The sequence below is a fragment of the Tamandua tetradactyla genome, chromosome 16 (genome assembly GCF_023851605.1).
Source record: "Tamandua tetradactyla isolate mTamTet1 chromosome 16, mTamTet1.pri, whole genome shotgun sequence".
NCBI lineage: Eukaryota > Metazoa > Chordata > Mammalia > Pilosa > Myrmecophagidae > Tamandua > Tamandua tetradactyla.
The window spans coordinates 43,628,448-43,640,742 of NC_135342.1; the positions used below are offsets into that span (position 1 = coordinate 43,628,448).

At 51.6% G+C, this 12,295-nt stretch overlaps 1 protein-coding gene across 3 annotated transcripts in view; it reads right to left on the minus strand.

Annotated features, from left to right (window-relative positions):
• The window catches only part of ZNF423 (zinc finger protein 423), a 324,971-nt gene that overhangs the window by 259,402 nt on the left and 53,274 nt on the right, over positions 1 to 12,295 (minus strand). For 2 of the 3 annotated variants that reach the window (XM_077132358.1, XM_077132361.1), the window contains exon 2: positions 8,687 to 8,746. In XM_077132358.1, the coding sequence (XP_076988473.1) occupies positions 8,687 to 8,746 (60 nt within the window). Of the gene's footprint in view, positions 1 to 8,686; positions 8,747 to 10,794; positions 10,857 to 12,295 lie in introns of those variants that run through there. The other variant, XM_077132357.1, reaches the window with a different exon arrangement.

Sequence of the window (12,295 nt, forward strand, 5' to 3'; positions counted from 1 at the left end):
CTTGCTCCTTTAAAACGTCCCCTGGTCCTCATCGAGAAGATGGCTGGGTTGGGGGCTCAAGCACAAAAGGTGGACAGCACCAGCCAAGCCGGCCGGTGCCACCTGGGGAACTTCCACTGCCCGTCACTGCAGCGGGCAACTGAGTCATGGGGAGAGGGGCCGGACCCTCCTCACTGATGAACCCAGCACGAGATGGCCCTTGGGGAAAGGATTCAAGGTGACTCTGTGGGGAGAGGGGCAGGGAGAGGTTCTCACCAGCCTGGATTTAAAGATTGAAATAAAAAGTTTAAAGGTGCTGGGAGCCCCGAAGAAAAACCCCAACGGAGACAAAGCTCTCCTATGCAGAGGTCCAGTGTACATTGTTTACAAGAGCCGAAGCTTGAAAGCAGTGCAAATGTCCACCAAGGCAGGGGCAGTTAGGAAAACGAATGCCTGTCCACTGCAGGCACCCGAGGGCACCTGCAAGGTGTGAGGACATGCGGGTCATGGATGTACACGAAGCTTAAGGCTGCCGGGGGCTCCCGTGGAACCCACGGGTGCATTTATGCTGGCTGGGACTCCATCTCTGGGGAAGGTTTGTTTGTATACGGATGGAGGTAGGAGAGGGGCCTGGAGAAGCAGAAACAGTGATACACACAAGTGCAAGACTGCAGGTGGCGGTTTTCTTGAAGTAGTTGAAATAATAAATACATGCCCAAGCAAACACAAGTAGGGAGGGGAGAGGCTCCACCGCAGTCTGGGGGGTGCAGGCTGGGCAGCTCGGGGGGGGGGGGAGGGGCCAAAACTCCCCACAGTGAAAGGCCCAGTCTTCCAGACGTTTCTGTCCTCTTCACTAGTCAAAACTGAGAAGTGAAGGACTGCAGGGGTTGAGGAGGCTGTCCCCTTGGTCAGTAGGGAGGCACGCTGTCCACTCCCCCCACCCCACTCCCCAGGCAGAACTTGGATAAGAGAAAAACTAAAGGCTTCCATGCAGGCTGCCCTCAAGGGGCACCCAGGACAACACCCAGATGCTAGCTCTGCTCTCCCACCTGAGCAGCCCCCAGGGTCTGCAGCCCCAACCCCAGGCCCCACCCTGCAAGCGGGCCCCATGCCCAACACCAGGCATGTCATAAACAGGGGACAAAAGGGAGCCTGGCCTTTGAAGATGACAAGTATTTGCGAGGCCTTCAAAACATGCACCTCTGTTAAGATATACTTTGAAGTTTATCTTTTTTTTGTATATATATATATGCTGTATTTCACAATAAAAAATGTTAAAAAGAAAAACAAAAGACAAAAAAACATGCACCTCATCTCCTTCCAGGCAGTGCAACAGGAGGCTGGCTGTAGTGAGACAAGCCCACCTGACCCAGGGGCGACGCTGGGCCGGGACCTGACCCCTCACCAGCCTCTGGGTCGCCTCTGACCAACGCCCAGCAGGCAGCCTGCCACATCACAGTGTGGATGCTAAATGCACACATGAGCTTCGGAGCCAGGCTGCCGGGGTTCAAATTCTGGCTGCCACTGTCTGGCTGTGGGACCTGAAGAGTCATGGACATCGCTAAGCCTCGGTTTTTACATCCATAAGGCAGGGGACTTAACAGTGCCCACCCACGGCGTTGTTTGTTGCTTAAATGAGCTAGCATGGAAAAGTAAGGAGCAGGAGCCTGGCTCCTGGAGGGAGGCGGAAACTGGGGGGCGGTTTCCAATGTCACAGGCAGCGCCTAGAGGTCCCGGGCTGCTGGGTCATCACACAATTGATCCCTTGCAAGGGTTCCTCTCCAACCACCACCCAAGCGTCTAAGACCAGTTGACAAATCTCATCCTCAGGAGCACCCCCTCCCTCCCCCACCCTCCAACCCCTTGCGTCCCCCAGGTCTTCACAGAGCAGCCACACTGGAAGGAAGCCGTCCCAGGCCACCGCTGCCCTGCCTGGCCCGAGAGGCGGGAGGCAGAAGAGTCCGATGAGACGGCGACCAGATGGTCAGCCAACGATAAGGCAGTCAGCTCCAGTTCAGACTCGGCCCCTGGGTGAAGGGGAAGCCAAGCCCAGCCTGGTGGGGATGGTTCCAAAAGCCCACCTGGGAGGGCTCAGTCCTACCTCTCCCTCCAAGGGCCTACTCTTAGTGACGTCATTCCAAAGGGCTGAAGAGGAAGGGAGGATGAGCCCAGGTGAGGAGGATGGGTTCCCTGAGCTCAGGGCGCAGTGCAGGGAGGACCCATGGGTGGGGGAAGAGGGGCCACGGGATATCACCAAGCAACGCCCCTCAGTAAAGCCACATTCAGCAACCTCCCCACCGACGGCCAGGCCAAAACCAGCCAGCAGAACGCCTTTGTTTGGCCAGAACGATGTCCTTTTTTTTTTCAGATATGAATGGCCCACAATGAGATACCACTGTGCACCCACCAAGATGGCTAGAATCCAACAAAACAGAAAATAGCAAATGTTGGCAAGGATGTGGAGAAAGTAGAACTTTGTGCATTGCTGGTGGGAATGTAGAAAGGTGTAGCCATGGCAGTACTGAGTTTTCAAGGAGCACGATGTGTATACAACCTACTCTCGAATGTTTAGAAAACAGATAAATAGATGCATGGATAGAACAGTAGGGCAAGTGCGGCAAAATGATAAAAATTGTTGGATCTGGAGCAGTGCGACGGTGGCTCCGTGGCAGAATTCTCACCTGCCATGCCAGAGACCTAGGTTCAATTCCAGGTGCCTGCCCTTGCAATAAAGAAATAAAGAAATAAAAATAAAAACAGCAGACCACTGCCACAAGGACAGATATATAGATCAATGGAATTGAACTGAGAGTTCAGAAATCAACACTCACATTTAATGAAAGCAATATGCTAAGCCTCCAATCTTGGGGTTTGTTCATATGAAACTTAATCCTGCAAAGGATAGGCTAAGCCTACTTAAAATTAGGCCTAAGAGTCACCCCCAAGAGAACCTCTTTTGTTGCTCAGATGGGGCCTCTCTCTCTCGGCCAACATGACAAGCAAACTCACTGCCCTCCCCCTCTCTACGTGGGACATGACTCCCAGGGGTGTGGACCTTCCTGGCAATGTGGGACAGAAATCCTAGAATGAGCTGGGACTCAGCACCAAGGGACTGAGAAAACCTTCTTGACCCAAAGGGGGAAGAGAGAAATGAGACAAAATAAAATGTCAACAGCTGGGAGATTCCAAACAGAGTCGAGAGGTTATCCTGGAGGTTATTCTTACGCATTCAATAGGTATCACCTTTTAAGTTAAGGCATAACAGAGAGGCTGGAGGGAACTGCCTGAAAATGTAGAGCTGTGTTCCAGTAGCCATGTTTCTTGAAGATGACTGTATAATGACATAGCTTTCACAATGTGACTGTGTGATTGTGAAAACCTTGTGTCTGATGCTCCTGTTATCTACTTTGTCAACAGACGAGTAGAACATATGGAATAAAAATAAATAATAGGGGGAACAAATGTTAAAATAAATTTAGTTTGAAATGCTAGTGATCAATGAAAGGGAGGGGTAAGGGGTATGGTATGTATGAATCTTTTTCTGTTTTCTGTGTATTTCTTTTTCTGAATTGATGCAAATGTTCTAAGAGATGATCATGATGATGAATATACAACTATGTGATGGAAAAAAAATTGTTGGATCTGGTTATCAGGTGGGGGGTTATGCTGGGGTTCTCTGAATGGGGTTTGTATTGTTTTTGTGACTATCCCATAAATTTGAAATTATTCTAAACTAAAAAGTTTATTTTTTAACGGTGCAGCTGCTGTGAAAAACAGCTTGGCGCTTCCTCTATAAGTTGAGCACTGAACTACTACATGATCCAACAATTCCACTTCTGGGTATATACCTAAAAGAACTGAAAACAGGGACTTGAACAAATATCTGTATACCAGTGTTCACAGCAGCCTTAGTCACAATTGCCAAAAGATGGAAACAACCCAAAGTACCCATCAACAGAAGAATGGATAACAAAATGTGGTGTATCTATACAATGGAATAGTATTCTGCCATAAGCACGATAAGCCTTGAAAACACGATGCCACTTGAAACAAGCCAAACACAAAAGGCTACATATTATATGATTTAATTTATACTAAATGTCCAGAATAGGCAGAAAAATGAGATTAGTGGTTGTTTAGAGCCAGGGGTATGGAGGTTTAGGAAGGGTGTCGTGATGTTTCATGATAGAACATCATGATAATGTTCTAAAATTGACCCGTCGTGATGATTGCACTTGTCTCTGAACATACTGAAGTCCACTGAACCGTACATCCTATATATGTGAATAATATCTCAATAAAGCTGTTTTTAAAAAGAAATGAGTTGCTCCTATATTCTGGAGCAGCTAGAAAGAAAAAAATCTGAGAGGATTGTATGGTAGCTCATGACTCTGGGATCTGTCCTGTAGCTACTTGTTGAAGAGTGCTTTGAAAACCATTGCTTTTTTATGTCTTTGCTTTGTATACATGTTCAATTATACTACAAAAAAAAGTTTTTAAAAAAAAGGAAAGAAAAGAGTAGCTATTTTAAAAATCTGATGATTTCATATGAAAATCCAGCTCTCTGGCTTCTCTTGTAAAAACTCAAAAGCTCTGGCACTCCTGGGCCCAGCTGCCCTTCAGGGCTGGGCCCCACAGTTACCAGATCCCCCCTCAACTCACCTGTGACACCATCCTGGCTCAGGTGGGCCTTTGAGCTGTGACCCTTGGGGAGGCTGTCACATTTGCAACAACTTCCACATTTATAAAGAGTTAAAACCTAACACCTAACAAGTTGGAGGGAAGATGGGTTAGGGGTAATCCGTGAACACCCCTGTAATCACATACAAAACAGTCTGTGTTTGAGGGACAGCACTATTGGATGCTCAAAGGCACTGTGGCTAGAAACAGGTTAGGGACTTCTTTAACTTACATTGTCTCATTATAAGTTATGTCTCCCCCACCCCACCACATTTTAGGAATAAGAAAAAATAGATCCATGGGAAATGTACTGTTAAATTCCCACGCCTACTAGGCACCCCTATTCTATCTGCATGCAGGGCTCTTCCCTAAGGGTCTACCATTAGGAGCCTCATATTTATCAGCCAAGAGGCAAGCATGGGCCCGTGCCTCCCCCCACCCCATGCATCCCCTTGTCAGGTGGGAGACTATTGCTGTGAGCTGATCATTTGCTCCCTTCCCTGCCAGGCAAGCCCGAGCTCTCCATCACTGTCAGGGCCCCCGGCTCGAGGACACAGGTGGAGCAGGCCAGGCTATTTTTTGTGGGGGAGGGCATAGGGTCCCCATTGGCAGAGGAGGTTGGGGGAAGAAAGGAGTGAGTGCCGAAGCAGGCTGTGCATGCAGCCTCTTTATTGGAGTTCTCCATCATATACCCAGAGCCACGGCAAAGGAGAAAGGGGAGGGACACGATGAAAAGCCTGCACCAGGGGCTGACCGGGCCCTCAGAGAAAAGAGACTGTCCCACGCCTGATAGCTCCCCACGCTTCCTGGTAAAATGCTCTCAGCCCACTCTGCCCACTTTCGGTCCTTACTTCCTGTAGACACAGAGCCTGTGCCACCAGGTGCCTTCCCAAAGCCCCACGACTTCCCGTCTTTAGGCCCCCACTCAGCTCTTCCTCTCACCAGGTGGGGCAGTAGCTAAACCACGGGCTCTGGCTTCCAGAGGACTTGGGTTCGAGTCCCAGCTCTGGAGCTCATTGGTGGGGGACCACAGATAGGCCTCTGGCCCTCTCCCCAGCCTCCTTCCCTCGACCGCCAAGCGAGGATGGTGATTCTCAGTAGCGGTACCAAGGGTGGCTGGGGGGACTTTTGTCCCCCATAATCTTCCTTGGCACTTGCCCCCATGCTCTGATGTAGCCAAATGACATTTTCTCAGTTTAATGAGAAGCGTTATACAAAGGCAGCTTCACCCAGGCCTTTGGTCCTGCCTTCCACCAAATGCGTGCCCCCAAACCAACCCACGGAGAATGCTGGAGCTGTGGCTGGAAAAAGCACCCCCACCCCCCAAGGGATGTCCTGATGCTTCAGTGACACGCTATAGGGGAAGCGTTCGCTCCCTGCCTGGCCCTACTAAGTATGTGCTCACCAAATGGGGCTGTCACCCACATCCAGGGCCGCCTCCCAGACTGGCTTCATCTTTCAAGCCCCATGCTCAGGGAACACAAGCTGACTTTCACAACCCAAGTGAAAGAGAACTGGGCAGCAGTAGAATGCTCGTCTGCCATATAGGAGACCTGGGTTCAATTCCTGGCCCATTCACCCCCAAAAACAAAAAGAAGAGAATTTATCACACGCACACACAGTAAGAATCATCAGAAACAGGCCAAAGGAAACAAAACCCTCCACTACCTGGCTGTGGACTACCCACTGCCTGGGATGCTTTGCCCCCACTCTCCCATTCTCCAAGCAGATAAGCCAGCACTGACGGGCACCATAGAGAGCCATGGTCTTGGAGTTCCAGGGGGCCTGGGGGAACTCACTGGGAGTCATGCACTGCTTCCTGCACACACGTGTGGCACGGGCTCTGGTCTTTGCCAACCTGCGGCAGCTGACACCCAGCTCTTCATTGTACAAACAGACCTGGGGTCTTAGCTGGAAGCACCCAAATCCCTCTACCTCCACTACTCCCAGGCATCCCAGACAGGTCTGCAGACTGGCCATCCTACCAATGGAATCACAGAACCTCAGAGCCGACGGGATGCCCAGAGGCTTGCCCAGGGGAGTCTTGAAATGGCCCCTGCCTTCTGCAGACTGGAGGCCACACCCGGCCTAGGGAGAGATCCTCCGGTGCCACCAGAGGCCAGCGACTGGGCAAGACATAGTCCTGGCCCCTGACTCCCCTGCCCAGGGCCCTTGGTCCACCGCACCCACTGCCAGTGCCCTCCCTGTACCCCCACAGCTGTTCCCGTTGGTCCCCATTGCCTCTGGCGCCACTGGGAGAGCAGCTGGGATGTCCACTTTGTGCGGCCAACCCTGCAGGGTCTGGGCTGGGGCACTTTCCAAGTTCAGGGGTGTGGGGCATTGTGGGGGTCCTCTTCAAAGGCTGGCGGCAAGCCTGAGCACTGCCTGGTTCTGGGCAACACCTCCTCTCCAAGCACATGCACCCGCAGCTGTCAGGATGACTGGATCCCTGAGAACCAGGGCTTTACTGTGGGGACCACATGGGGACCACATCTCCCCTGCACCAGAGGGAGAAAGGATGGGGAGGCTGCAGAGCCACTTCCTCTTTCCTCCCATCCCACCCCATGTCAACCCCAAGGCCTGTCCTAACCCTGGACTCTCTTTCTTAGAATTTGCCAGCCCCCATTCTGTGGAGGAAGTCTCTGTCACCATGGGCTGGGACACCTGCAGACATGGTGCCATGCCTGGGTCATCTGGGTTCCTTCTGATTCTCCAAGCAGCAGTGAAATTCTGCTGGAAAGAGCACCGGACCAGGAGTCCAGGTACCTGGGTTGCAGTACTGGCTCCCCACACACCGTTGATCCATCTGTCCCAGCCCTGCCCAAATCGCAGTCATTCATGAACCATCTTCACAATTTTTGCTGAGTCCAAGTATGACATGCCATTACTTAAATTCTTATTAACTTGCTTTTCTCACTTACATGAATTTAGCATCATCTCAAGTCACAATGTCTATAAAAAACACAAATTAGAAGTGTCAGTGGTATTTTTACCTAACAAGCACATATAACCATTAAAAATGTTAAACGCCCATATACATTAAGCCTAGAAGCACATTTTTTAGAAATACTGACCCAGAGTAAATCTCCTTGCCTCAGTCTCCACATCAGAAAGAGAAGGTCTCCCCAAGCCTTAAGAATCTAAACGAGGGGCCTGGCTCCAGCTCACCACAAATCCATAGCCAGCTGGGCCTGGCCTGGCACAAAGCAGGGGAGGTGGAAGGAAAGGAGAGCCTAGCACTGCCTGGCAGAATCAAGCAGTAAGCCAGGGGCCCCACTGCAAAGAGAGGCAATGTCTGGATGAGGGGCAACAGGAGAGCCGTGTCCCCCATTTAGGAGGTCCAAGCACCCCAAAGCCAGTCCCAATCCTAAACTCCAGCCCCAAATTACACCTCCTGGCAGTTAGAAAAATCTCAACCATCCACTGCTTTTGATCTTTGGGGAAAACAGAGGCGCAGAAAAAGCTTATAAGATGCAAGAACAGAACTGAGTCAAAAACCAGATTCCCTGGCTGCCAGTCAGCCCCTTCCCTGCCCGGTGTCCAGACACCCCAGAAGACGGAGCTTCCCCTACTACCACCTCCTGGGCATGAGCTCAGGTCTGCTGGCCTCGGGGTGCAGAGCAGCCCCTTCCAAGAAGGGAATACAGAAGCGTTGTGATTGAGTTTGGAGTTCCAACATCCTATAAAAGGCGCGTTTCTGTGCAGTTAGATGGGAATGAAGGTGCACAGCGTGCCCACTGCAAGGACGCCGAAGCCCGAGCAGTGGGGGAGTCATGGCTCATGTGAAAGCGCCCACAAGAGGGGAACGTGGACTTGGGAGAACCGGGTGCATTCGGCTCCGCATGTAATAGATTTTATTGACCATATGGAACTGATATAGAAATCGCGTTGCACAGAACAGTCTGGCCCAGAGACAGGAATGTGACATGAACAATATGATTTCCATAACCAGCTGGGTGGCTTTCTGAGGTCCTGGGCCGGACCCCAGGACCCCCAGAAACCCTCCCACCACTCCCCAGGCATTTACCTGATGCTGTTACGGAGGAATCCCAGGCCAGCGAGAAGTCCGAGGCCTCCCCCTCTTCAACTGAAAGAGAGAGCAGAGATGGGGCCTGTGAGTTTTGATGCTGTATAAATAGATAATTGGAGGAGGGGGGCCCAGAGGATAAGGAGAAAGGAGCATTTGGGGGAGCATCCTTCTAATACCCATGTTCAGAGGCGAGGGATTAAAATCTTGCAGAGGGGCCTTGTTGGTTTCACAGAGATGTAAAATGATCACACTAAAACATGAATAGCAAACACGTGCTGAATCTATTACTTTCCCCATTTCTGTGCCCCGGGCAGTCATTGCTAATCAATGCAGCACTGTCCCAAGCCAGGATGCAGCCTCAGACTCTTTCTCTACACAGCGCTGCAGGCCACAGCTACCTATAAGCCAAGTTTCCGATTGTGGTGCCACCCATGGAATAAAGCAAACGCTCAGACCCCTCATTCATCCTGCCAACACTGTCCTCTTACCAAGCACCCTGGAGACCACCACTGAGATGGGAAGGCGTTCTCCATTGTGCTAAGAAATGAATAAGGTTGCTCTCAGAGGTTGGTGAAATTCGGGGCACTGCTACCCACACCAAACCGCGACCCACACACAGACCTCAGGACATACCGAGGCCCACTCTCCTGCGGGCAGAGGCTCTGAGCACTGCCAGGCACCAGAAGGCAAGCCAACCCGCCTCCCCCACCTCACCCCAGGCCCCACAGCTGTTTGGGGAGCCCCTGTCACCCGATCCCCCAGCATGTGGGCCCAGGATGGAAGAGGCCACGCACTATGAGAACAGGGGGGAAACTCCATACAGCACAATCAAGCTCTTGTGCTGGAATTAACCCCAGTGTGGGGCATGTAATAATATTAAAGCTGGGTTATGGACTCTGTAAAATGGAACTCTGTTTAAAACAAAAATGTGCGTATATATTTTTCAGCTTTAACGGGCTCTGAAGAGCTACACATGTGCAGGCTGAAGCTGCCATGTACCCCTGGTCTACCCGGCCGTACCCTGTATGCCAGGCTGGGTCCCCATCAGGTACTGCTGCGTTCATTCCTGTCGAGGGACTTCCAGAGGGGGGGGTCAGGGCCTGAAGTCACACACCTAGAAAGGGTCCAGGCAGAGTTTGGGCTCAAATCCAGGATTGTCTGTATACTAAGGGGCCAAGGATGATGGACAGAAACCTGGCAACCCAGGCCCGGAAAGCAGTGACTCTAACCTTTTACACCGACCCGGGCAGCCAACCTGCCAGAGGGTCAGCAGGTGGTTGGCAGGCAGAGCCTGGGTTCAAATCCTGGCGCAAGCCCTAATTGGCTGTGAGACCGTGGATAAATTATTCTACCTCTACCCCTGGTCCCACCACCCCACCCCAACCCCGAGCATCACAGAAGATGTTTTCTTTTAAGCATGAGAAATAGGCCAAAAGAGAACATTCCCATCCACAAGCGGCAGGCCAAGGAATGGTGGCACCGTGCTCTATTTTCCAAGTTTGCTCCTCGGAAGTAAAACTCTGAACTAAGGCAATGAAATGCAGGAACGATCTGAACTGGCACCGAAGCTACTGTTTTACCTAGCTCGTTACAGCCAGGGTGGGTTTTCTAATATGCAGCTTTGTAAATATGAATCAAGACCTCGTGCCAGACAAAAGTGGTATCACTCGCTAGGAAGATTCCAACCAGGCAGCTCCCAAAAGGCAGACAGAAGATGCTTCGCGCACGCGAGGAGCAGGTGTGAACAGCGGCCACTGCCACACCTGACGGGCAGTCTCCTTCACACTTCATCTTTTACTTAATTTTTAAAATATAGATTGCTCCTGCCTGCCATGCCAGAGATCCGGGTTCGATTCCCAGTGTCTGCCCATGCCAAAAAAAAAAATTTATATATATATATAGCTCCTAATAAGAGACTTGCTGCCATTTTTTTGGGCACCTTCCACAAAATCTACTACACCTCGCAAGCCACGGGCACCAGGACATCCACGTGCAGCCCTCACTCTCCACGTGTCACTCCTGTTACCTATCAGGACAAAGAAGCCCCACCCAGGGGCCCACTCAATGCCCTCTGGCTGAGAGGTGTGCTCTCCCAAGTCACTGACCTTGACAGTGGCCCCAAAGTGCCATGTCTTTCCTCTGCAAAGATCTGGCCTCAGTCACTGTGAGAGGAGAATATGAAAACATCCATCATTTTCGAGCCCTTGGGAGGATTCAAAGCTCTGTCCCTGGGCCCAAGCAGAGGTGGAAAGGGGAGAAGTGCAGGCCAGCGGCGGATGAATGGCAGACATCACTACGCACTTCCCAGAGTCGCATCCCTGCACAGCAAAGGCTGGGGCCAGCTCGCCTGTGACGTGGTGGGGCGTGAATGCATTTCCCCACACCAGGTGGTTTCCACCCCACCAATACCCCATCCCCTGGCTCACATCCTCATTACTGAAGATATAAACACAAGATCTCATACATTCTGACTGAGAAAAACTACTGCTGCAGCTACCACCACCCCACCACCATAATCACCACCACGGCTACCACTACCACCACCATCACCCATATCCCAGCAGTACTGCTACCACCACCACTATCATTGCATCCAACATCACCACCTCATCACTGCATCCACCATCACCACCTCATCACTGCTATCACCACCATTGCCACTGCCCCCATCACCACCATTGCCACTGCCACCATCACCATCACCACCATCACCACCACCACCACCACCACCACCACCACCACCACCATCACCACCATCACCACCATCACTACCACCACCACCACCACCACCACCACCACCATCACCACCATCACCACCATCACCACCACCACCACCATCACCACCATCACCACCACCATCACCACTATCACTACCACCACCACCATCACCACCGCCACCACCACCACCATCACCACCACCACCACCACCATCACCACCATCAACATCACCATCACCACCACCATCACCACTATCACCATAATCACTACCATCACCACCATCACCACCATCACCATCACCATCACCACCACCATCACCACCACCACCACCATCACCACCGCCACCACCACCACCATCACCACCATCAACATCACCATCACCACCACCACCACCACTATCACCATCATCACTACCATCACCACCATCACCACAATCACCATCACCACCACCATCACCACCATCAACATCACCACCACCATCACCACCATCACCACCATCATCACCATCACCACTACCACCATCACCATTACCACCACCACTTGTACCGCTACCATCACCATCACCACCATCACCACCACCATTATCACCACCATCATCACTACCATCACCTCCACCACCCATACCACCACCATCACCGTTACCACCACCATCACCACCGCTGCAGCCACCACCACCAGACACTGGTTTCTTCAACAAAGAGATGACCAGCAAGGACAATAGGCATAGAGTCATGAAGATCCATCACAGCTGGAGTGGGCACTTGTGGAGGTCCAAGCCTATACTGGTACAGTCCCAGCCATCCCTAAGATGGAATTTTGCTGCAGGGGCACAATGAATACCTTGGGTGAGCACCACAGAGAAAAACCCAGCAGCACAGTGGCCAGTAT